Below are 26,011 nucleotides of genomic sequence, written 5' to 3'. Positions count from 1 at the left end.
TAATCCAAACCTATGTTCTCAGAACATTTGCGTAATTTTTTGGATTATTAGTATAGTAACATTACCACTATCCCACTGCCACCCCTTACTGAGTGTGGAATCCCACTATCTCTCACAACAGGACAAAACCGATGAAGAGATCGCAGAGGAAGAATCCATAACCATAACCGTCCTGAAGTGGAAGGCAGAGAAGCTGTCAGGATTGACGTTGTACTCTCCAAGTAAGTATGAATGCTATTTATGTTAGACCTGACTCTGAAATGATGTGTGATATCTGCTCAAATCCACTGTGATATAAAGTAAGTCTGACCAGAGAATTCAAGAGAAACTTGCCTAATGAGTGAGAGGTGAGACTGTGAAACTGAATCAGAGTAGCTGGTTGTGGGGAATGGTTTGAAAGCACTTTAGGTGAATCTAGATAATTACATGAGGGAGAAAAGAATGAGGATATTCTGATCAGGTGAGTTGGAGACATGGGAAGATGCTCAATTAGACCATAAAGACCAAATGGGATGAATGGCCTGTTGTGCACTATATACTTGACTGAGTATAGCATCTAGGAGGCCTGGCAGGATTAGAGTGAATGGAAGTCAGAGTGGAAAATTCCACCAGCAGGAGGAACAACGAGCACAAAGGAAGATGATTATGGTAGTTAGAGATCATTCATCTGCAGCCAGAACATCACTGCACAGTTACTGATACATTTTTGAACCAACCTATTTCAGGATGTTATTACACATATCTGGAGCAGCTAGGACTTGAACCCAGGCTTCCTGGCTCAGAGGTATGGGCACTGCCACTACATCACAAGAGTTACTTTTAGATCTTTTTCAATCATACCATCCAGATGTGTTTGACACACGTTTGCTGCAGGTGAGACTTGAACCCAGGCCATCAGGAAATACCAATAGTGATCTTGGCACAACCATCTTCAGCTGCTTTATCAATATCTTCTTTTCATATTGGAGAACTTGACAAGGTAGATGCAAAAAGTTTGTTTCCAGTTGTGGGAGAGTCTAGGGCCAGAGGGCATCATCTGCGAATGAGGGTTTATACAGTTACGACAGAGATGAGGAGGAATTTCTTCAGTCAGAGAGGAGTGAATCTGTGAAATTCTTTATCATAGAGGGCTGTTGAGGTGGGGTCATTAAGTATACTCAAGGCTTAGATAGACAGATTTTTATTCATTTAGGAAAGGTTATGGGGAAAAGGAGGATTATCATATCAGCCGCGATTTCACTGAATAGCACAACAGGCTAAATAGCTTACTTCTGTTCCTATGTGTTATGATTTATTAGAGACCGGCAGAAACTGTACATGTTAGTGGAAGGCTCAAGAATTAAAGGTGATTGATAAAAGAAACAACAGAGTCATGGAAAAATAAGATTTTTTACACAGTGTATGGTCAGGACCTGGAATGTGCAGCCTGGATATCTGGTGTTGGCAGATTCGTTTGTGACTTTAAAAGGAACTGGGTTAGTATCTGAAGAGAAAAGAAATTGCAATGGTGCAGTGTCACTAGCTGAGTTACTTTTCCAGACATGAAATTCGAAAAGATAGTTGAACAGCCTCCGTTTGTGCTATAATCATTCTTTGTTTCTATAAAATTAATTGATTAAGAACAAAGAACAAAGAAAATTTACAGCCCAGGAACAGGCCCTTCGGCCCTCCAAGCCTGAGCCGATCCAAATCCACTGTCTAAACCTATTGCCCGATTCCTGAGCATCTGTATCCCTCTGCTCCCCACCTGCTCATGCATCTGTCCAGACGCATCTTAAATGTATCTACCGTGCCTGCCTGTACCACTTCTGCTGGCAACGCGTTGCAGACACCCATGACCCTCTGTGTAAAGTACTTGACGCATGTATCCCCCTTAAACTTTTCACCTCTCACCTTGAAAGCGTGACCTCTTGTTATTGAATCCCTCATCCTGGGAAAAAGCCTATCTCTATCCACCCTGTCTATACCCTTCATGGTTTTGCAGACCTCAATCAGGTCCCCCCTCAATCTCTTTTTGTCAGGAAGAATTAAACAGGAAGAATAACTAGTTTCTTGATTTGCAAGTTTATGATCTGATTATAATTTTATTGAAAGTTCATCACCACCTTCTCATGAACCATTAGGGGTGAGTAATAAACATTGGCCAAGCCAGCAATGCCCACATCCATGAAAAACTTTTTTTTAAAAAGTCCATACAACTAGCTCCAGGCAAGTTTCCCCAATTTATTATGATTCCTGACAGGATACCAGGAACTATAATATTCTCGGATGAGGAGGGTGAACAACAAAAATGTCACCGAATCACAGAAGTGTTACAGTGCAAAAGAAGGCAATCAACCCATCATATCTGCATCAACTCTCCAACGCAGCTTTATGATATAGATGAACTGGCTCCCCTTCTTTATTCACTCATATTCATGAATTGTCTACAACAACATTCATTTTAAATAGACTCTTTCCTTTGTGGACCCAAATGAACATACGTTCTAAAAGAAGCCAATTTAATCAGACTTCCTTGAATGAGCAAAATGAGAGAGCTTATTAATTAGTTAATGTAAGAAAACTAGTAACAGAACACACAAATACAAATTAGAAGTAAGAGGTGAGCACAAAAGGCAGGAGTTGAAAAAACAAACATACAAATCATTGTTTATGAAGAGCAGATATTTGAACATTGCAGCCTTTGAAGTCGAGGTTCTCAGTAGTGTTCTGATTGGTAATTGAATAGTCCTTTATTCTGCAGAATGGTTGAAATTCTGTAGTTTTGATTCATTTTGGTTGTGATTGAAATTCTTCCTCATCCCTGTCTTAAATGTTTAACATCTTATTCTGAGATTATAACTCTGGTCCTAGACTCTCCCACAAGGGGAAACAATCTTTCTACATCTACCTTGTCAAGTCCCCTAAGAATCTTGTATCTTTCAAGAAGGTCACCTCCAAACTCCAATGAGAATTGGCCCAACCTGTTAATTTCTCCTCATCACACATTCCTTCCTTAACCAGGATTAGCCAAGTAAACTGGCTCTGGTCATTATTTTTCTTCACTCATGGGATGTGGGCACCACTGGCTGAGCCAGCATTTATTACCCATTCCTAGGTGCCCCTGAGAAGGTGATGGTGAGTTGCCTTCTTGAACTGCTGCAGTCCATTTAGTGCTGTTAGGGAGGAAGTTCCAGAACACTGTGACACTGAAGGAATGACAATATATTTCCAAATGAGGTGGTGAGTGGCCTGGAGGGGAACTTGCAGATGGTAGTATTCCTTTGTATCTCCTGTGATCATTGGCTTTGAAGGTGCTAAGGAGCTTGGGCTGACACCAATACTAGTATATCTTTGCTTAGGTAAGGCACCCCAAATGGTTCACAATATTCCTGCTGTGGGCTGACTACCGCATTGTGCAGTTTTAAGTAAGTCTTCTGTGTTTTTATACTTCATTCCCGTTGAAATAAAGGCCAATATTTCATTTGCCTTCCATTTTACCCACTGAACCAGTAACCAAGCATTTACAGATTTATACACAAGGACACCCAAATCCCTGAGCAGGAGGAGAAGTGTCTTCACTTCAATGATACTGAACCTATGGAGTTTTATACCACGGAAAGCTGTAGAGGGAAGTCATAGAACGGATTTGGTAGCAGCTAAAGGTGTCCTGCCGACCTGCTGCGCTTTTCCCACAACACATTTTCAGCTCTGATCTCCAGCATCTGCAGTCCTCACTTTCTCCTAGCAGCTAAAGGTGTCAAGGGGTTTGGAGAGAATGCATGAGTATGGAGTTGTGATAGATGATCAGCCATGATCCTTTCCAATGGTGGTGTGGCCTCAATAGCCTGTTCCTGCTCTTACTTTCAATGTTTCCATGTAACTGTGTCCAGATCAAAGGGTGATGTGAATATGAATGGGAGCAGAGGAGAGTCATACATGAAGAGTAAACATTAGTAGTAATGTTTATAGCAGAAACTAGCTGAGTTCCACTGAGAGCCAGCCTAAATAAACAAGACCCAGGATGGATGGTTATGTGAAATCATAAAGAAGGACAGTGTTCATGGTCTGTACCTGTTGAGCTCAATGCCGAATCCTGAACAACCTTCCCTCTAAGCTGCATAGCTACTTTGTAGATTTGAATATGGCGATTGACCGACTGACTTGGTTCACAACGTTGCCTTCTGACTTTGGAAGTTGCTGCCATACTTGGACCTAAGGAGATGTGCACAGAAGCAAGAAATGCTGGTCCTGAAAGTGGTGAAGTGCCTACATCGAAAATGAGATGCTGTTTGTCTGGCTTGCATTGAATGTCACGAGAACAGTCATTGGGCAGAAATGTTAGTATAAGAACAAGGCAATGTATTGAAATGGCAAGTGACCAAAAGGTCAGCATCACTATTGTGACAAGACAGATGTAGTCTGCCAAGTGGTCATCCAGTCTGCATTTTGTATAACCAGTATCGAGGACATCATATTGTTATCATTGAATATAATAGACTGAATTGAATACAGTCTAAGTAAATTGCTGTTTCACCTGAAGATGTATTTTTGTCTCAGACACTTAGGAGGTAAAACCACCAGTCATGGAGCCCTACAGCATGGAGACAGGCCCTACAGCCCAATTGGTCCATGCTGACCAAAACGTCCATCTAATCCTTTCCTATCCATATATTTGTCCAAATTTCTTTTAAGTGTTGTTAATGTACCATCTCAACAACTTCTGCTGGAAGCTCATTCCATCTGTGTACCACTTTCTGTGTAAAATGTTGCTCCTCAGGTTCCCTTTTATTCTTTCCCCTCTAACCTTAACCTATACTCTCTAGTCTTCGATGCCCCAACCCTGGGAAAAAGACTGAGTGCATTCACCCTATCCATGCCATGCCTCTCATGATCTTATACATTTCTTATGCCCCCTCAGTCTCATACGCACTAGAGAGAAAGGTCCTAGCTTGTTCAATCTGTCCAGAGAACTCGGACCCTTGAGTCCTGGCAACATTCTTGTAAATTTCTTCTGAATTCTTTCCAGTTTAATAACATTCTTCCTATAGCAAGGTGACCAACACTGAACACAATACTCCAAGTGCAGCCTCACCAACATCCCGTACAACTGCAACATAATTTCCCAACTTCTATGCTCAATGTCCTGACTGATGAAGGCCAGTGTGCCAAAAGCCTTCTTCACTGCCCTGTCCATCTGTGACTCCACTTTCAGAGAACCATACACTTGAATTCCAAGGTCCCTCTGTTCCACTACACTCCTTAAGGCCCTACCATTCACACCTCCAGTCTGACAAGCATCCTTCCATTTTTACCCTCTGCTTCCTACCATCGAGCCAATTGTGGATCCAATTTGCCAGCTCCGCCTGGATTCCATGTGATCTTACCTTCCAGGTCAGCCTACCATGTGGAACCTTATCAAAGGCCTTACTGAAATCCATATTGACTATGTCTACCGCCCTGCTCTCATCAACCTTCCTGGTCATTTCATCAAAGAACTCTAACAAATTTGTGAGACATGATCTCCCATGCACAAAGCCATGTTGGCTGCTCCTAATCAAACCCTGTCTTTCCAAATGCATGTATATCTTATCCCTCAGAATACTCGTAAGTAACTTACCCACCTCAGGTGTTAGGCTTATTGGTCTATAATTCCCACACTTTTCTTTGCAGCCCTTCTTGAATAAGGGCACAACATTCACTACCCTTGAGTCTTCCAGGACCTCACCTGTGGCCCTCGCAATTTCTTCTCTAGCCTGTTGCAAGTGTTACTCATAGGAAGGTGCCATGATAGGACTGACAAAGTGTTGGGAGTGACGGAGGAGGAGTGCACCATGTTGTTGTGGTGCACTCCTTCAGTAGTGTGCTGGAGGACAGAGGGACATGTGTTTGTAGCATACCTTTGGAGGCATCAGAGCTAGTGGGTGGAAAGTGAGAACAAAGGAAACCCTCTTGTTCTTTTGGGAGGGAGGGGGAGGAGTTTGGGCAGAAGTTTGGAAAATGGGTTGTAAAATGGTTGAGAGCTCTTTCAATGATGGTGGGGTTAAGCTGGGTGGGTGAGCATGAGGTTAATGACAGACTAACAAGAATACGAACTACATATCTGACCCCCATGAAACAGAGATGTGATCACACTTGAGAGGGTAGGAGATTTACAACGAGGAATGGCTAGGATTATTCTCTTTGGAACAGAGAGGTTATGGGGAAATGAGTTTAGGTGATTAAAATTGTGAGGGATTTGGATAGAGTGGACAGGAAATATCTTTTTTTCCTTTGAGGAGAGGTCAATAACCAACATTGGTAGAAGTTACAACAGGGAAGTTAAGGAGTAGTCTTTGCATTCAGAGAGTGAGGGGTCTGGAACTCTCTACATGGAAGTGTTTATGGCAGGTGAGAGGAGAAACCCTGATAACATTTAAGAAACACTTGGAGATGAACTTGAGGTACTGAATCGACAGTGCTACCAGCAACAATACCAGCAACCTTCTATACTATAAATAATTCTCTTTCTCTAAATGGAATTATAATTTGTGTTTCATTTTTCCTTTCCAGCATTTAAGGCCGATGTAAAGTCCAATGCTTCAGAGCCTGAGGAGCAGGTTGCCGATAATACAGAGGACACTGACGTTGCTGAGACAGATGCTCCTGATACTGATGCCCCAGAGGCTGATGCCCCAGAGGCTGATGCCCCAGAAGCTGATGCTCCAGAGGCTGCTGCCCCAGAGGCTGCTGCCCCAGAGGCTGCTGCCTCAGAGGCTGCTGCCCCAGAGGCTGATGCGGCAGAGGCTAATGTGGCAGAGGCTGATGCGGCAGAGGCTGATGCGGCTGAAACAAATGGTCCTGTGACAGAAGCTCCTGGTTCAGATGACCCTGTTCTCGATTCCCTTGGTTTAGCAGAAGGTAATGAAGGAGCATCTGACGCTGTATCTGAGCTGGCTGCAGATTGAGGATATGGTGTGAGGCTAGAATGCCTGATTAGTAGTGGGATGGAGAGCACCACCAGTTACTGAAAACCATTTGATTGCCGGCTGAAAAAAAACAAATGATACACATTGGCTTCAAAATATCCACCACTCAAAAACAAGAAGCTGTGTCTTGGTCAGCTGACTGCTAATCCAAAGTGTTTTAATCAAGGAGAGCAAGTTTGCTTCTTGTTTTGTGGACTGGGCAGCAATATGAACCATCACGCCATCTCAGTTTACAATTTTAAAAATAAAATATTAGATACAAAACTCATCAATATTTTTCACTGACATTGTAAAGAAACCATATTCCTGCATAAGTGCTGTTCCTAAAGAATAGATAATGCTTATTGACACTGTGCAAAAGGTGGGCAGAAGGTAGCATCACATCCTTTCAACATCATTGTGTTTGTTCACCGTTAGTAAATGTTCAGAGTTTCTGTACTGATATGCACAGACAAATTAGGAGCAGAGATATCCCAATCAGTCCTTATAGTCTGCTGCGCCATTCGATAAAATCATGACTGATCTGATAATGGCCTCCATTCCATATTCCTGCTGACCCCTGATAACTTTAGTCTCCCTTGTTCATTGTGAACCTATCAACCTCTGTCTTAAAAATATTCAATGACCCCACCACCTCCAGGGAAAGAATGTTTCAAAGATTCATCACCCTCAGAGTCCTTATTTTTAAATTTTATCCCCTTGTCTCTCATTCTTTCAGCATCTCTTCAGGAACTTATATGTTTTAATCAGATTTTCTCTTATTCTGCTAAATTCCAATGGGTACAGGCCCATCGGACCAACCTTTCCTCATCAGATAAACAATTTGCCTGAAGGACAGCTACTTGGGGAGTCGGGGAGGTGGGGGAAGAAATTCACATCAGGTCTCATGAGGAACAAAAAAAGACTCTACCAATCATAGAATCCCTACAATGCAGAAACAGGCCATTCAGCCCCTTGAGTACACACTGGCCCTTGGAAGAGCATCCGACCCAGACCCACCCCCCTACCTTATCCCTGTAACCCTGCATTTCCTGTGGCTAACCCACATTACCAGCATATCTTTGGACTGTGGGAGGAAACTTGAGCACCCGGAGGAAACCCATATAGTCACCCGAGAGTGGAACTGAAACCAGGTCCCTGACATTGTACTTCGATTGGTCTTCCTACTCAGCTTTAAGCAAACCTTACTGTACTCTTAACCCCAGTTAAAATACAAACAAAAGAAAGAAGAATTGGTATAACTTTAACTCTATAGGAAAACTTAACAAAATAACAGATTCATCACCTTCGAGGGTCCCTCACAGATGAGGATGACTCTCTTCCACTCTCAGGGGGAGTCTGTAAGTCGCTGTACAGACCAATCGCGCTACCACAAGCTCTGTTACACTGGGGGCAGGCGGTGGTCACGGGAGGGGGTGGGTGATGGTCATGGGAGGGGGCAGGTGGTCATCACGGGAGGGGGCAGGTGGTCATCACGGGAGGGGGTGGGTGATGGTCATGGGAGGGGGCAGGTGGTCATCACAGGAGGGGGCAGGTGGTCATCACGGGAGGGGGCAGGTGGTCATCATGGGAGGGGGCAGGTGGTCATCACGGGAGGGGGCAGGTGGTCATTACGGGAAGAGGCAGGTGGTCATTACGGGAAGAGGCGGGTAGTGGTCATCACGGGAGGGGGCAGGTGGTCATCACGGGAGGGGGCAGGTGGTCATCACGGGAGGAGGTGGGTGGTCACGGGAGGGGGCAGGTGGTCATCACGGGAGGGGGCAGGTGGTCATCACGGGAGGAGGTGGGTGGTCATCACGGGAGGGGCAGGTAGTCATCACGGGAGGGCGGGTGGTCATTATAGGAGGGGCGGGTGGTCATCACGGGAGGAGGTGGGTAGTCATCACGGGAGGGGGCGGGTGGTCATCACGGGAGGAGGTGGGTGGTCATCACGGGAGGGGGCGGGTGGTCATCACGGGAGGAGGTGGGTGGTCACGGGAGGGGCGGGTGGTCATCACCGGAGGGGCAGGTGGTCATTATAGGAGGGGGAAGGAGGTCATTACAGGAGGGGGCAGGTGGTCATCACGGGAGGCGGTGGGTGGTCATCACGGGAGGAGGCCGGTGGTCATCACGGGAGGGGACAGGTAGTCATCACGGGAGGGGCAGGTGGTAATCGCGGGAGGGGGCAGGTAATCATCACGGGAGGGGGCAGGTGGTCATCGCGGGAGGGGGCAGGTAGTCATTACAGGAGGGGGCAGGTGGTCATCACAAGAGGGGGGAGGTGGTCATTGCGGGAGGGGCGGGTGGTCATTATAGGAGGGGCAGGTGGTCATCACGGGAGGGGTGGGTGGTCATTATAGGAGGGGGAAGGTGGTCATTACAGGAGGGGGCAGGTGGTCAACACGGGAGGCGGCGGGTGGTCATCACGGGAGGAGGCCGGTGGTCATCACGGGAGGGGACAGGTAGTCATCACGAGAGGGGCAGGTGGTAATCGCGGGAGGGGGCAGGTAATCATCATGGGAGGCGGCGGGTAGTCATCACGGGAGGGGGCAGGTGGTCATCGCGGGAGGGGGCAGGTAGTCATTACAGGAGGGGGCAGGTGGTCATCACAAGAGGGGGCAGGTGGTCATCACGGGAGGGGCGGGTGGTCATTATAGGAGGGGGCAGGTGGCCAACACGGGAGGCAGCGGGTGGTCATCACGGGAGGAGGCAGTTAGTGGTCATCACAGGGGCGGCAGGTGGTCATCACGGGAGGGGCGGGTGGTCATCACGGGAGGGGCAGGTGGTCATTGCGGGAGGGGCGGATGGTCATCACGAGAGGCGGCGGGTGGTCATCACGGGAGGGGGCGGGTGGTCATCACAGGAGGAGGCGGGTGGTTATCACGGGAGGGGCGGGTGGTCATCACGGGAGGCGGCGGGTGGTCATCACGGGAGGGGGCAGGTGGTCATCACGGGAGGGGGCGGGTGGTCATCACTGGAGGAGCGGGTGGTCATCACGGGAGGCGGCGGGTGGTCATCACGGGAGATGCGAGTGGTCATCACGCGAGGCGGCGGGTGGTCATCACGGGAGGAGGCAGGTGGTCATCACGGGAGGGGGCAGGTGGTCATCATGGGAGGGGGTGGGTGGTCATCACGGGAGGGGGTGGGTGGTCATTACAGGAGGGGGAAGGTGGTCATCACGGGAGAGGGCGGGTGGTCATCACAGGAGGGGACAGGTGGTCATCACGGGAGGGGGCGGGTGGTCGTCACTGGAGGAGCGGGTGGTCACCACGGGAGGTGGCGGGTGGTCATCACGGGAGATGCGAGTGGTCATCACGGGAGGCGGCGGGTGGTCATCACGGGAGGAGGCAGGTGGTCATCACGGGAGGGGGCAGGTGGTCATCACGGGAGGGGGTGGGTGGTCATCACGGGAGGGGGTTGGTGTTCATTACAGGAGGGGGAAGGTGGTCATCACGGGAGGGGGTGGGTGGTCATCACGGGAGGGGGTTGGTGTTCATTACAGGAGGGGGAAGGTGGTCATCACGGGAGGGGGTGGGTGGTCATCACGGGAGGGGGTTGGTGTTCATTACAGGAGGGGGAAGGTGGTCATCACGGGAGGCGGCGGGTGTTCATTACAGGAGGGGGAAGGTGGTCATCACGGGAGGCGGCGGGTGTTCATTACAGGAGGGGGAAGGTGGTCATCACGGGAGGCGGCGGGTAGTCATCATGCGAGGCGGCGGGTGGTCATCACGGGAGGCGGCGGGTGGTCATCACGGGAGGAGGCAGGTGGTCATCCCGGGAGGGGGCAGGTGGTCATCACGGGAGGAGGCAGGTGGTCATCCCGGGAGGGGGCAGGTGGTCATCATGGGAGGGGGCAGGTGGTCATCATGGGAGGGGTTGGCTGGTCATCACGGGAGGGGCGGGTGGTCATCACGGGAGGCGGCGGGTGGTCATCACGGGAGGAGGCAGGTGGTCATCACGGGAGGAGGCAGGTGGTCATCACGGGAGGGGCGGGTGGTCATCCCAGGAGGAGGCAGGTGGTCATCACGGGAGGAGGCAGGTGGTCATCACGGGAGGAGGCGGGTGGTCATCACGGGAGGGGGCGGGTGGTCATCATGGGAGGGGTTGGCTGGTCATCACGGGAGGGGCGGGTGGTCATCACGGGAGGCGGCGGGTGGTCATCACGGGAGGAGGCAGGTGGTCATCCCGGGAGGGGGTGGGTGGTCATCACGGGAGGAGGCAGGTGGTCATCCCGGGAGGGGGCAGGTGGTCATCATGGGAGGGGTTGGCTGGTCATCACGGGAGGGGCGGGTGGTCATCACGGGAGGCGGCGGGTGGTCATCACGGGAGGGGCGGGTGGTCATCCCAGGTGGAGGCAGGTGGTCATCACGGGAGGAGGCAGGTGGTCATCACGGGAGGAGGCGGGTGGTCATCACGGGAGGGGGCGGGTGGTCATCACGGGAGGAGGCAGGTGGTCATCACGGGAGGAGGCGGGTGGTCATCACGGGAGGGGGCGGGTGGTCATCACGGGAGGGGGTGGGTGGTCATGAGGGGGAAGGTGGTCATCACGGGAGGGGCAGGTAGTCATCACGGGAGGGGGCAGGTGGTCATCATGGTAGGTGTTGGGTGGTCATCACGAGAGGGGCAGGTGGTCATCACGGGAGGGGCGGGTGGTCATCACGGGAGGGGTGGGTGGTCATCATGGGAGGAGGCGGGTGGTCATCACGGGAGGGGGCGGGTGGTCATCACGGGAGGAGGCGGGTGGTCATTACAGGAGGGGCAGGTGGTCATCACGGGAGGAGGCGGGTGGTCATCACGGGAGGAGGCAGGTGGTCATCACGGGAGGAGGCGGGTGGTCATTACAGGAGGGGCAGGTGGTCATCACGGGAGGAGGTGGGTGGTCATCACGGGAGGAGGCGGGTTGTCAACATGGGAGGAGGCAGGTAGTGGTCATCACGGGAGGGGCGGTTGTGGTCATGGGAGGGGCGGGTGGTCATCACGGGAGGGGCGGTTGTGGTCATGGGAGGGGCAGGTGGTTATCACAGGAGGGCGGGTGGTCATCACAGGAGGGGTGGGTAGTCATCACGGGAGGAGGCCGGTGGTCATCGTGGGAGGGGCGGGTGGTCATTACAGGAGGAGGTGGGTAGTGGTCATCACGGGGGGGCGGGTGGTCATCACGGGAGGGGCATGTCATTACGGGAGGAGGCTGGTGGTCATCACGGGAGGTGGCAGGTGGTCATCACGGGAGGGGCAGGTGGTCATCACGGGAGGGTGGGTGGTCATCACAGGAGGGGTCGGGTAGTGGTCATCACGGGAGGGGAGGTGGTCATCACGGGAGGAGGTGGGTGGTCATCATGGGGGTGCGGGTGGTCATCACGGGAGGAGGCGGGTAGTGGTTATCACGGGAGGGGCGGGTGGTCATCACGGGAGGAGGCGGGTAGTGGTCATCATGGGAGGAGCAGGTGGTCATCACGGGAGAGGTGGGTAGTCATCACGGGAGGGGGCGGGTGGTCATCACTGGAGGAGCGGGTGGTCATCACGGGAGGCGGCGGGTGGTCATCACGGGAGATGCGAGTGGTCATCATGGGAGGCGGCGGGTGGTCATCACGGGAGGAGGCAGGTGGTCATCACGGGAGGGGGCATGTGGTCATCACGCGAGGGGCGGGTGGTCATCATGGGAGGCGGCGGGTGGTCATCACGGGAGGAGGCAGGTGGTCATCACGGGAGGGGGCAGGTGGTCATCACGGGAGGGGGCAGGTGGTCATCACGGGAGGGGCGGGTGGTCATCATGGGAGGCGGCGGGTGGTCATCACGGGAGGGGGCAGGTGGTCATCACGGGAGGGGCGGGTGGTCATCATGGGAGGCGGCGGGTGGTCATCACGGGAGGAGGCGGGTGGTCATCACGGGAGGGGGCAGGTGGTCATCACGGGAGGGGGTGGGTGGTCATGACGGGAGGGGGTGTGTGGTCATTACAGGAGGGGGAAGGTGGACATCACGGGAGGGGCAGGTAGTCATCACGGGAGGGGGCAGGTGGTCATCACGGGAGGGGCGGGTGGTCATCACGGGAGGAGGCAGGTGGTCATCACGGGAGGAGGCGGGTGGTCATCACGGGAGGAGGCGGGTTGTCAACACGGGAGGAGGCAGGTAGTGGTCATCACGGGAGGGGCGGTTGTGGTCATGGGAGGGGCAGGTGGTCATCACGGGTGGGGCGGTGGTGGTCATGGGAGGGGCGGGTGGTCATCACGGGAGGGGCGGTTGTGGTCATGGGAGGGGCAGGTGGTTATCACAGGAGGGGTGGGTGGTCATCACGGTAGGAGGCCGGTGGTCATCACGGGAGGAGGCAGGTGGTCATCACGGGAGGAGGCGGGTGGTCATTACAGGAGGGGCAGGTGGTCAGCACGAGAGGAGGCGGGTGGTCATCACGGGAGGGGCGGTTGTGGTCATGGGAGGGGCAGGTGGTTATCACAGGAGGGGTGGGTGGTCATCACGGTAGGAGGCCGGTGGTCATCACGGGAGGAGGCCGGTGGTCATCGCGGGAGGAGCGGGTGGTGGTCATCACGGGAGGGCGGGTGGTCATCACGGGAGGGGCATGTAGTCATTACGGGAGGAGGCTGGTGGTCATCACGGGAGGTGGCAGGTGGTCATCACGGGAGGGGCAGGTGGTCATCACGGGAGGGTGGGTGGTCATCACGGGAGGGTGGGTGGTCATCACAGGAGGGGTCGGGTAGTGGTCATCACGGGAGGGGAGGTGGTCATCACGGGAGGAGGCGGGTGGTCATCATGGCGGTGCGGGTGGTCATCACGGGAGGAGGCGGGTAGTGGTCATCATGGGGGGCTGGTGGTCATCACGGGAGGGGGCGGGTAGTGGTTATCACGGGAGGGGCGGGTGGTCATCACGGGAGGAGTCGGGTAGTGGTCATCATGGGAGGAGCAGGTGGTCATCACGGGAGAGGTGGGTAGTCATCACGGGAGGGGGCAGGTGGACATCACGGGAGGGGCGGGTGGTCATCATGGGAGGGGGCAGGTGGTCATCATGGGAGGGCGGGTGGTCATCACGGGAGAGGTCAGGTGGTCATCACAGGAGGGGGCGGGTAGTGGTCATCACGGGAGGGGAGGTTGTGGTCATCACGGGAGAGGTCAGGTGGTCATCACAGGAGGGGGCGGGTAGTGGTCATCACGGGAGGGGAGGTTGTGGTCATCACGGGAGGGGCGGGTGGTCATCACGGGAGGCGGCGGGTGGTCATCACGGGAGATGCGAGTGGTCATCATGGGAGGCGGCGGGTGGTCATCACGGGAGGAGGCAGGTGGTCACCATGGGAGGCGGCGGGTGGTCATCACGGGAGGTGGTGGGTGGTCATTACAGGAGGGGGAAGGTGGTCATTACAGGAGGATGCGGGTGGTCATCACGGGAGGGGGCAGGTGGTCATCACGGGAGGGGCGGGTGGTCATCACGGGAGGAGGCGGGTGGTCATTACAGGAGGGGCAGGTGGTCATCACGGGAGGAGGCGGGTGGTCATCACGGGAGGAGGCGGGTTGTCAACACGGGAGGGGGCAGGTAGTGGTCATCACGGGAGGGGCGGTTGTGGTCATGGGAGGGGCGGGTGGTCATCACGGGAGGGGCGGTTGTGGTCATGGGAGGGGCAGGTGGTTATCACAGGAGGGCGGGTGGTCATCACAGGAGGGGTGGGTGGTCATCACGGGAGGAGGCCGGTGGTCATCACGGGAGGAGGCCGGTGGTCATCGCGGGAGGGGCGGGTGGTGGTCATCACGGGAGGGCGGGTGGTCATCACGGGAGGGGCATGTAGTCATTATGGGAGGACGCTGGTTGTCATCACGGGAGGTGGCAGGTGGTCATCACGGGAGGGGCAGGTGGTCATCACGGGAGGGTGGGTGGTCATCACAGGAGGGGTCGGGTAGTGGTCATCACGGGAGGAGAGGTGGTCATCACGGGAGGAGGCGGGTGGTCATCATGGGGGTGCGGGTGGTCATCACGGGAGGAGGCAGGTAGTGGTCATCATGGGGGTCTGGTGGTCATCACGGGAGGAGGCGGGTAGTGGTTATCACGGGAAGGGCGGGTGGTCATCACGGGAGGAGGCGGGTAGTGGTCATCATGGGAAGAGCAGGTGGTCATCACGGGAGAGGTGGGTAGTCATCATGGGAGGGGGCGGGTGGTCATTATGGGAGGGGGCAGGTGGTCATCATGGGAGGGCGGGTGGTCATCACACGAGGGGGCGGGTAGTGGTCATCACGGGAGGGGAGATTGTGGTCATCACGGAAGGGGCGGGTGGTCATCACGGGAGGCGGCGGGTGGTCATCACGGGAGGAGGCAGGTGGTCACCACGGGAGGGGGTGGGTGGTCATCACGGGAGGAGGCAGGTGGTCATCACGGGAGGGGGTATGTGGTCATCACGGGAGGGGCAGGTGGTCATCACGGGAGGGGCGGGTGGTCATCACGGGAGGGGATGGGTGGTCATCACAGGAGGGGGAAGGTGGTCATCATGGGAGGGGGTGGGTGGTCATCACGGGAGTGTCGGGTGGTCATCACGGTAGGGGCGGGTGGTCATCACGGGAGGGTGTGGGTGGTCATTACAGGAGGGGGAAGGTGGTCATTACAGGAGGAGGCGGGTGGTCATCACGGGAGGAGGCCGGTGGTCATCGCGGGAGGGGCGGGTGGTCATTACAGGAGGAGGTGGGTAGTGGTCATCACGGGAGGGCGCGTGGTCATCACGGGAGGGGCATGTAGTCATTACGGGAGGAGGCTGGTGGTCATCATGGGAGGGGCAGGTGGTCATCACGGGAGGGCGGGTGGTCATCACAGGAGGGGGCGGGTAGTGGTCATCACGGGTGGAGGCGGGTGGTCATCATGGGGGTGCGGGTGGTCATCACGGGAGGAGGCGGGTAGTGGTAATCATGGGGGGGCGGGTGGTCCTCACGGGAGGAGGCGGGTAGTGGTCATCATGGGGGGGGCGGGTGGTCATCATGGGAGGGGCGGGTAGTGGTCATCACAGGAGGAGGCGGGTAGTCATCACGGGAGGAGGCGGGTGGTCATCACGGGAGGAGGCGGGTAGTGGTCATCACGGGAGGGGCGGGTGGTCATCACGGGAGAGGTGGGTAGTCATCACGGGAGGGGGCAGGTGGACATCACGGGAGGGCGGGTGGTCATCACGGGAGGGGGCGGGTGGTCATCACGGGAGGGCGGGTGGTCATCACGGGAGGGGGCGGGTGGTCATCACAGGAGGGCGGGTGGTCATCACGGGAGGGGTCGGTTGGTCATCACGGGAGGGGGCGGGTAGTGGTCATCACGGGAGGGGCAGTTGTGGTCATCATGGGAGGGGCGGGTGGTCATCACGGGAGGGGGCGGGTAGTGGTCATCACGGGAGGAGCGGTTGTGGTCATCATGGGAGGGGCAGGTAGTCATCACGGGAGGAGGCGGTTAGGGGTCATTAAGGGGGGGCGGGTGGTCATCACAGGAGGGGCGGTTCTGGTCATCACGGGAAGGGCGGGTGGTCATTACGGGAGGGGCATGTAGTCATCACGGGAGGAGGCGGTTAGTGGTCATCACGGTGGGCGGGTAGTCATCACAGGAGGGGCGGTTGTGGTCATCACGGGAGGGGGCAGGTGGTCATCACGGGAGGGGCGGTGGTCATCACGGGAGGAGGCGGGTAGTGGTCATCACAGGAGGGGCGGGTGGTCATCATGGGAGGAGGCGGATAGTGATCATCATGGGAGGGGGCGGGTGGTCATCACGGGAGGAGGCGGATAGTGGTCATCATGGGAGGGGGCAGGTGGTCATCACAGGAGGGGGCGGGTAGTGGTCATCACGGGAGGAGGCAGGTGGTCATCACGGGAGGGGCGGGTGGTCATCACGGGAGGAGGCGGGTGCTCATCACGGGAGGAGGCGGGTAGTGGCCATCATGGGAGGGGGCGGGTGGTCATCACAGGAGGGGGCAGGTAGTGGTCATCACGGGAGGGGGCAGGTGGTCATCATGGGAGGGAGCGGGCGGTGGTCACGGGAGGGGGGGCCTTTGGTCACGGGAGGGGGGGCCGGTGGTCACAGAAGGGCGCGGGTGGGGCCTTGGTCTGGTAGTGCTCTCCTTTTGCTGTTTTCCCTGGCTTCCACTTTTTCCCAACAGGAAGTTCTGAGGTGCTCAACGCCTTCCCAGCTCCTCCTCCACTGTGGACGGTCTAGGGCCAGTTATTCCCAGGTGTCAGTGGGAATACTGCCTGTCATCCATGAGACCTTGAGGGTAGCCCTAAGGTACTTCTTCTGTCCACCTGAGGCTTTCCTGCTGTTTTGGAGCTGGGTGTAGAGCACTCTCTTGAGGAGTCTCATGTTGGTCATGGGGACGACATTCCCAGCCCATCACTGCCGATCAAGGTGTTGGGCTGGGGGGGTGTTCAGTGCCTCAATGCTGGAGATGTTGGCCTGATCGCAGATGCTGGGGCTGGGATTGGTGCGTCTGTCTTCCCTGTGGATTCACAGGATCTAGCGTAGACAGTGTTGGTGGGACTGCTCCAGCACTTTGAAGTGCCTGCTGTACACAGTTCACATCTCAGAGCCATATAAGAGGGTGGGAACCACCACAGCTCTGTATACCATGACCTTGGTGTTGGATCTGATGTTGTAGCCCTTTTACTCAGGTGTCTGAAGACTGTGCTAACACACTGAAGATGATGCTAGATCGCTTCAAGAGCTGCTTTGGCCGACAGGACACTCCCAAGGTAATGGAAGTGGTCAATGTTCTCTAAGGCCTCCCTGGTGGACCATGATGATCGGGGGGTTGCTCCACAATGCCTGGCCAGGTTGATGGAGGACCTTAGAGTACACTCTCACATGCCTCCGTAGAAGGTGCTGGTGATGGTCTGGAGTATATCCTCAGAGATTGCACACATCTTCTGCGTGCCTCCAAACTGGGTCTTCTGGTGCTCGGAGAAGGGCCCATCAGTGGCTTCACAACTTACAGACTGCCCGCTCATCGGCTAGAGCTCCTGTTGCTGCTGAAGCTGCAAGATGTTTGTAACATGCTTCCAGTAATTTGAAAACAACACCCATCCCCGTCTAACGTTTATATAACCACCTCTAGTAATTTTAAAAGTAATAGATTACTCAACTACTAAACAGCAACTGTTCAATTTTGGTATCATTCCATAAACATACCCTTGGCAAAGGTAGGATCAGTAAGACAGATTGTCTCAGGTGATTATGGCAGCAGGAAGAGAATCCAACTTTTTAGCTGTAACAGAGAGAGAGAGTGACAGCTTCGACAGGCAACTTCAAACCTCAGTAACTGTGAAAAGTTGAACTGCAACTCTGGCTCTGTGGGAGCCTGACTCCACCCATTCATTCTGCTTCTATTATTCTATCTTTAAAAAAAACCCAAGACCTCACAAACTGTTTATTTTATTGACTTAGAATAGACAGCTTATTACCTGTGGCTCAAAAGCTCTCTTCAAAAGAAAGAACAAAATACATCTCTTAAAGCCATTATATAATCAAAAAGACATGACATCTAATTAATGCACTTTATACTTCAAAACCCTGAAACACAATATCAAATAAGACAGGCTAAAGGTGAACAAATTTACACCGATTCTGAAATAACTCCACAGAGGCTGGTATCCCGTCACCAAGTTACCCTTTATTTACATGTGGAGAATCCTTGACACTGATCCAGCTCCCTCAGAGCCAGCTCCCTGACTGAACCGACACTGCTGACACACCAGATTAACAACCCCACTCAGGGAACTCATACTTTATGAGATCCACCTGGCTGACCTCATTGCAATCACTACAACCCTCCAGCTCTGAGATCAAAGGCATAGGCTGGTTCATTCTTCTGTAGCTCCTCCCGGGGTGTTTTAGCACTGGGTCAGGTTCCCTCCAACTCTGTATCTGATTCAGGCAGCAGGTAACGCAGTTCTTCTCCTCTTGCACCCTGAGTGTCTCAGAAAAAAATCTTTCTCTTCTTCAGGCAGCAAAGATGTAAAGGCAACGACATCCGCTGTGTGGATCTCTGATTCCAAGGTAACGTCGACATTTAACGGACAGGGAGAACCCACAGATTCCAGAACAGTCAGAGAGACTATTGAGCAGTTTGTTCCTGCACCGTTCACAGCTTTCATATGGTCCACATCAGGACCATCACAACTAGCTGAACTTTATATGTCTCTGGACCTGACCTCGCATTGACCACGTCTCTTACCCATGCAGGGCCAGTCCCATGGTTCCAACACCAAACCTTGTCCCCTGATGTAAACTTTCTCTCTTGCTTTGTGGAGTATTGTGTCCAGCATTGGTGTTTCTGATACGATTTCACCCTCTCAAGTCCGGGAAAATCAGATTTAACATGGTACAAAGTCTTCTCTCCGTTAGCAACTCTGCAGTGGAATGAGGGAGGAGTTGCCTAAGGCAAACTGGGACAAAGACTATTTGGTGGGACAATTGAAGAACTGTGGAGGACTTTCAAAGTGATTTTTCACAGTGCTCAGTAAAAGTATATACCGGCGAAGAGGAAGGACTGTAGGGAAAGGGATAATTATTGGCCAGGGATAACTAAGTTAGTAAAGGAGGCATCAAATTGAAAACTAATGCATACAAAGTGGCATAAATCAGTGGGAAACAAGGGGATTGGTAAATCTTTAAAGGTCAACAGAAAGCAACAAATTAAGCGATAAAGAAAGGTAAGATGGATTATTAGAGTAAACTAGGTCAGAGTATAAAAACAGACAGCAAACATTTGTATAAATATATAAAACAACAAAGAGTGGCTAAGGTAAACATTAGTCCTTTAGAGGATGAGAAGGGATTTGATAATGAGAAATGAGGAAATGGCCAAGGTGTTGAACAGGTATTTTGTGTCAGTTTTCACAGTGGAAGACACAAACAACATGCCAAAAATGATGACAAGAAGGCTATAACAGGTGAGGACCTAGAAACGATCATGATCATGAAAGAGATCGTGTTGGGTAAGCTAACGGAGCTAAAGGTTGACAAGTCTCCTAGACCTGATGGAATGCATCCCAGGGTATTAAACGATTGGTGGGAGAGAAAGCAGATCGGCTAGTTGTAATTTACAAAAACTTGGTGGACTCGGTGGCAGTTCCAGCAGGTTGGAAAACAGCAAATGTGATGCCACTGTTTAAGAAAGGAGGTAGACAAAAGACAGGTAACTATAGGCCCATTAGCTGAACTTCTATAGTGGGGAAAATGCTTGAAACTATCATCAAGGAAGAAATAGCTGGGGATCTAAGATGGCGGCGATCTGAGAAGATCACACTGCAGAGCTTCGCATCGCAGCAGGAGCAGGACGGTCCTTTAACCCACCCAACCCAGGTCATCAGGATTTCTTGGGGCATTGGAAAGATTGTGGAGCCCCAAAAAATATTTAAAAATTTACTTACCTGTATTTTCAGCTGTCCAGAAATGCCTAAAAAGGGAGGAGGAGCATCTGAGGCCGGGCCTGCAGCTCAGCCTGCAGCAGCCTCGGGGCCGATTACTCTCCAGGACCTGGTGAACCAGCTCTTGAAATCTCATGAGATGCTGGGGAAACAGATTGAAGAGAAGCTGGCTCCAGTCTCTCTCATGCTGCAGAAGCATGAGCAGCAGCTGGGAGACCTGGAGAAGAGGACGGATGAGGTGGAGCACAGGGTCACAGTTGTGGAAGCTGATGCCAGTTCATTCAAGAAAGAGATCCAAGCCCCGAAGACGCAGGTTCGTAATTTGCGTGACCAAGTGGATGATCTTGAAAACAAGGGCAGGAGAAAAAACATTCGGCTCATCGGTCTGCCTGAGGGTAAGGAAGGTGAGCGGCCTATGGAATTTGTTGAAGATTGGCTTCCGAAATTCCTTGATTTGGAGACTGGCACAAGAGGATTGAAGATAGAGAGGGCTCACTGGGTCGCAGCGCGGAGGTCGGGTCTGGGTCAACGCCCTCGTCCTTTCCTGGTGCGGTTCCATCATTACCGGGATAAGGAGAGAGTCATGGAGGCTTCCAGACTCCAGGGGAAGGATCCAAAGGCCCTAATTTACGAGGGGTCTAAGATCATGTTTTTTCAGGATTTTTCAGCGGCGGTGATCCAGAAACGAAAATCGTACGATGGTGTCAAGAGAAGACTGAAGGAGGTTGTGATTCAGTACTCCCTGAGATATCCGGCAGTGCTTCGGATCACCTTAGATGGATCCATGCATCTCTTTGACACATCGGGGAAGGCAAGAGACTTTGTGGACAAACTAACCTAAGTTAAACAATTGTAGTATGTATAAATATTGTTGCTTGGGTATGTGTTTATCATTCTGTAAAAGAAATGGAGGAAATCCGGTTGGAGCTTTGTTTGTCCCCCTTTTTTTTCCTCTATTGATAATAATTTGGTTCAAACTATGTCTGGTGGTGGTTAAGATGTACATTTTAAATTTCTAAGTTAGGACATACCAAAGGATGGGTGGGATATTTATTGCCCCTTTTTTTATGGGCAGTTCAGGATGGGTAGTTGCCCCCCCCGGGCAGGGTGTGAGTTCCCCTACTCAATGCTATTGGCACTTTATATGTTGGTTTGTTTTCTGGTTTTTGTTGTTTTTTATTTTTAATAATTTTGTATGTTTGTTAAATGTAGTGGTTTTAGTTTATGTAGTTTTTATATTTGGTGGACCATGTGACACTAAGGCTCAGCAATTTGTGGTTCGGGTTCCTCCTCTCTGGAATTTATATGTAATTGCAGAAGATTATGGCTAATGATTTGATTAAATGGTGTACCTGGAATATCAAGGGAAGTCACTCACCAATTAAGAGGAAGAAGGTACTCTTAAATTCTTGGTAGATGCTTTTTCTAAACTGATAAGTCTCAAGTCTCAGCACATCATTATAGGGGGAGATTTTAACTGCCTCATGGACCCCACAGTAGACAGGTTGCCTAAAGGTCCCTCGATACCCTCTGCACAAAGTAAACAGTTATTGGGTTTGTGTGGGGAATTAGGGTTGGTGGACGTCTGGAGGTGTCTCCACCCTACGGGTAGGGATTTCACGTTTTTCTCCAATCCGCATAGATGTCACATGAGGATTGATTTTTTTCTGACCCCTGCGGTAACCCTGGATCTGGTGGCATCCTGTACGATTGGTAATATTGCCATCTCTGATCATGCTCCAGTGTACCTCATGGTTAAGATTAAGGATGTTACAGTGGATTCAAGGTACTGGCAAATGGACCCCTTTATTCTCATGGACAGCAAGTTTGTGGAGTATTTCTCTAGAGAATTTCGGGCATTCCTAGACATCAACATAGGCTCGGTTGATAGCTCATCTGTTCTCTGGGAAATTGCCAAAGCTTATGCCAGAGGGTTAGTTATTTCATATTCTGCCAGTAGGAAGCGGCAGAAGGGTGAGCAGCAATGTCTCCTTGAAGCACGGTTGAAGGCAGCCGAGAGGGCCGACTTTGACAGACCCTCGTTGGTCAAACTACAGAGGATTATGAAGGGCTTTTGCCCGAAACGTCGATTTTGCCTGTCCTCGGATGCTGCCTGAATTGCTGTGCTCTTCCAGCACCACTGATCCAGAATCTGGTTTCCAGCATCTGCAGTCATTGTTTTTACCTACAGAGGATTACGGCACTGCGGTCTGCACAAAATTCCGTGCTCACGCAGACAGCAAAGAAGGAGCTGGCTTTTTCAAAGCAAAGGTTATACGAGCATGGTGACAAGCCAGGCAAATACTTAGCATACCTTGCCAGAAAGAGAAGTGCCCCACAAACCATTACAGTGATTAGGGAAGGGTCAGGGAACCTAACATGTGATTCTAAAAAGATTAATGTGGCGTTCCAGAGATTCTACTCTGAGTTATATCAATCTGAGAATTGTGAGGAGGGGCTGGCCAAAATGGAATCCTTTTTTAGAGATCTGAAGCTCCGGGTGTGACTCCCAAACAACAGTCCTTTCTCAAAGCCCCATTATCAGAGCAAGAAGTGCAGGAAGCTGTGAGTGGAAAGGTGTCCGGTCCTGACAGACTCCCCAGTGAATTCTATAAGGAATTTAAAAGTATACTGTCAGGCCCGATGCTGAATATGTTCAATGATTCATACAGTCATGTTTGTCTCCCACCATCTCTGAGAGAGGCCAATATTTCACTTATCCTTAAAAAAGAGAAGGATCTGGAAGAATGTGCTTCATACAGGCCCATCTCGCTCTTAAATGTGGACTTTAAGATCCTCTCTAAGGCTCTCGCATTAAGGCGAGAGACTGTGTTACCCTCTATTATTTAAGAGGATCAGACGGGCTTCATAAAGAATCGCAGATCCTCCAATAATGTTAGGAGGCTGCTTAACGTAATTCAAGCATGCCAACAGCAGTCAATACAGGGATTGGTGATTTCTTTAGATGCAGAGAAGGCATTTGACCGAGTTGAGTGGCCGTACCTTTTCTATACTCTAGACCGGTTTGGTCTGGGCGAAGTTTTCAAAAGATGGGTAAAGGTTCTCCACAGTGTACCTCTCGCTGCAGTCATTACCAACAGGGTATGATCAAGCAATTTTAATATATCTAGGGGCAGCCGTCAGGGCCGCCCCCTTTCACCATTACTTTTTACGTTGGCGATTGAACCGTTGGCAGAGGCCATTCGTGGGGATCTCAATATATCAGCTCCAGAAGTGGGGTCAAAATTACATAAGATCTCACTGTATGCAGATGATGTTCTCATTTTCTTGACAAATCCAGCAGTTTCAGTGTCTTGCCTGATTCAATGCATTCACGCGTTTGGCGCTTTTTCAGGATATAAGATTAATTTTGCTAAATCAGAGGCTATGCCTATGGGTGGTCTTACGAAAGAGTTGGCTCTTGAGAGTGACTATAGATTCCCATTTAGGTGGTCACAGGGGGGTTTTGTGTATTTGGGCATATTCATTACTCCAGTTCTGGATTGGCTGTTTAAAGCCAATTTTGCTCAATTATTTTAAAAAATTAAACAAGATCTCCAAAAATGGGAGGCACTTCCAGTCTCATGGTTGGGTCGGATAGCGCTTATTAAAATGAATATTCTCCCTCGTTTGCTATACCCTATACGGATGCTCCCTCTGATTTTCAATAAACAAACACTCAGGAGACTGAATGGTTGGTTCAGCTCCTTTACCTGGCACTGTAAACGGCCCCTCATTAAATTAGCCAAACTGCAGTTGCCTCACAGATTGGGGGGAGTAGACCTTCCGGACATTAAAAATTGAAAATGTGTTGCTGGAAAAGCGCAGCAGGTCAGGCAGCATCCAAGGAACAGGAGAATCGATGTTTCGGGAATAAGCCCTTCTTCAGGAAGGGCTTCCTGAAGAAGGGCTTATTCCCGAAACATCGATTCTCCTGTTCCTTGGATGCTGCCTGACCTGCCGCACTTTTCCAGCAACGCATTTTCAGCTCTGATCTCCAGCATCTGCAGTCCTCACTTTGTCCTCGGACATTAAAAATTATCAATTAAGCTCGCTTTTGACCTACGTGAGTGATTGAGTTTGTGGGGACCCTCTTTCAATATGGCTAGATATCGAAGCCTCACAGGCAAGGTGCCCCATACCAGTTTGCTGTTTTTGGACAAGGTGAGGACAGTTAGGGAATATTGCCATAACCCAATAGTCATCAATACTGTTAAAGCATGGAAGGCAATTCGGCAGAGGGAAGGTAATATTGGCAAAACATCTTTGTTTACAGCTTTAGTGGGTATGCCGGGTTTTCAACTGGGTATGATAGATTCAGGATTTAAATGTTGGGCAGCTAGGGGTATATCTTGCATGGGTGATTTATTTGAGAGAGATGTAATGATGTCCTTCGATCAGTTAGTACGGAAGTACGAGTTACCTAAAAGAGACCTCTTTCGTTTTTTTCAAGTTAGGGATTTTATTAAAAAAAACCCACACTTTTGACTGATCCCTACAAATCTGACATAGAAAGAGGGGTACTAAGAGCTAAGGATACATTCTCTGTCAGTACTTTATATCACCAATTGGAGGGTGCCACCTCAGAGGAGTCTGATCGACTCTGCAAGATGTGGGAAAGAGAGCTGGGTGTTGAAGTTTCTTCAGAGGTTTGGGAGGATATTTGGGAGAACGCAAGGAAGATATCAATTTGCAATAGGACCCATGCTTTACAGTTGAAGATTCTCCACAGGGTCCACTTAGCCCCAGACCATTTGTCAAAATTTAAACCGGGGGCACAGATTTATCTGCCACACTAACAAGGACTTTTATATAGCCGTAACGATTGTGTTTCATGAGTCCAATATCCAGGGAGGAGAAACTGTGAATGTATGAGTGTTTTGTTTGGCTGGGCTGAGTTATTATATTTATTTGTTTGTTGTTAGGTATTTATTTATTGAGTTAAATAGCTAGTTTAGTTTTTTTTAAAATTTTATACTTCTATATATATTTATACATTTGTAAAGGAGGGTGGGTTGAGGAATTTTTTTTATTATTTGGATTTAGTTTTGTATTATTTTGAATTGCATTGTTTTGTATTTGTTGTAATATTTAAAAATCAATTTTTTTCTTAATAAAATATATTATTAAAAAATTTTTAAAAAGGAAGAAATAGCAAGATACCTGGATAGAAATTGTCCCATCAGGCAGATGCAGCATGGGGAGCTCATGCAAGGTAGGTCATTTTTAACTAATTTACTGGAATTCTTTGAGGACATTATTTGTGCAGTAGACCACAGGTAATTGGTAGATGTAGTGTATCTAGATTTCCAGAAGACATTTGACAAGGTGCTACACCAAAGGATGCTCCATAACATAAAGGTGCACAGCATTATGGGTAACATATTAGCATGGATAGAAGATTGGTTAACTAACAGAAAGCAAAGATTAGGGATAAGTGGGTGTTTTTCTGGTTGGCGATCAGTGGCTAGTGGTGTGACTCAGGGATCAGTAATGGGACTGCAATTGTTTACAACTGACACAGATGATTTCGAGTTGGGGACCAAGTGTTGTGTGTTAAAGTTCACAGATGATACTGAATTGAGTGCTAGAGCAAAGTGTGTAGACAAAATGGGAAGTCTGCAGAGGGATATAGTTAGATTAAATGAGTGGGCAAGGGTCTGACAGATGGAGTATAATGGTGGTAAATGTGAGGTCCCCATTTTGGT

At 51.0% G+C, this 26,011-nt stretch overlaps 1 protein-coding gene across 1 annotated transcript in view; it reads left to right on the top strand.

Moving 5' to 3' along the window:
* Window positions 1-7,250, top strand: part of rsph1 (radial spoke head component 1) — a 54,706-nt gene extending 47,456 nt beyond the window's left edge. The window contains exons 7-8 of the mRNA XM_087992373.1: window positions 122-221; window positions 6,532-7,250. Coding sequence (XP_087848499.1) covers window positions 122-221; window positions 6,532-6,926 — 495 coding nt within the window. The 3' untranslated portion in view covers window positions 6,927-7,250. The remainder of the gene's footprint in view (window positions 1-121; window positions 222-6,531) is intronic.
* Window positions 7,251-26,011: the final 18,761 nt, after the last annotated feature.

Source organism: Chiloscyllium plagiosum, unplaced genomic scaffold, assembly GCF_037043375.1.
Source record: "Chiloscyllium plagiosum isolate Xiang-an unplaced genomic scaffold, Cpla_swu_hap1 HiC_scaffold_12, whole genome shotgun sequence".
NCBI lineage: Eukaryota > Metazoa > Chordata > Chondrichthyes > Orectolobiformes > Hemiscylliidae > Chiloscyllium > Chiloscyllium plagiosum.
The sequence above is the reverse complement of the archived record's forward strand: the minus strand, read 5'-3'. Positions and strand labels throughout refer to the sequence as shown.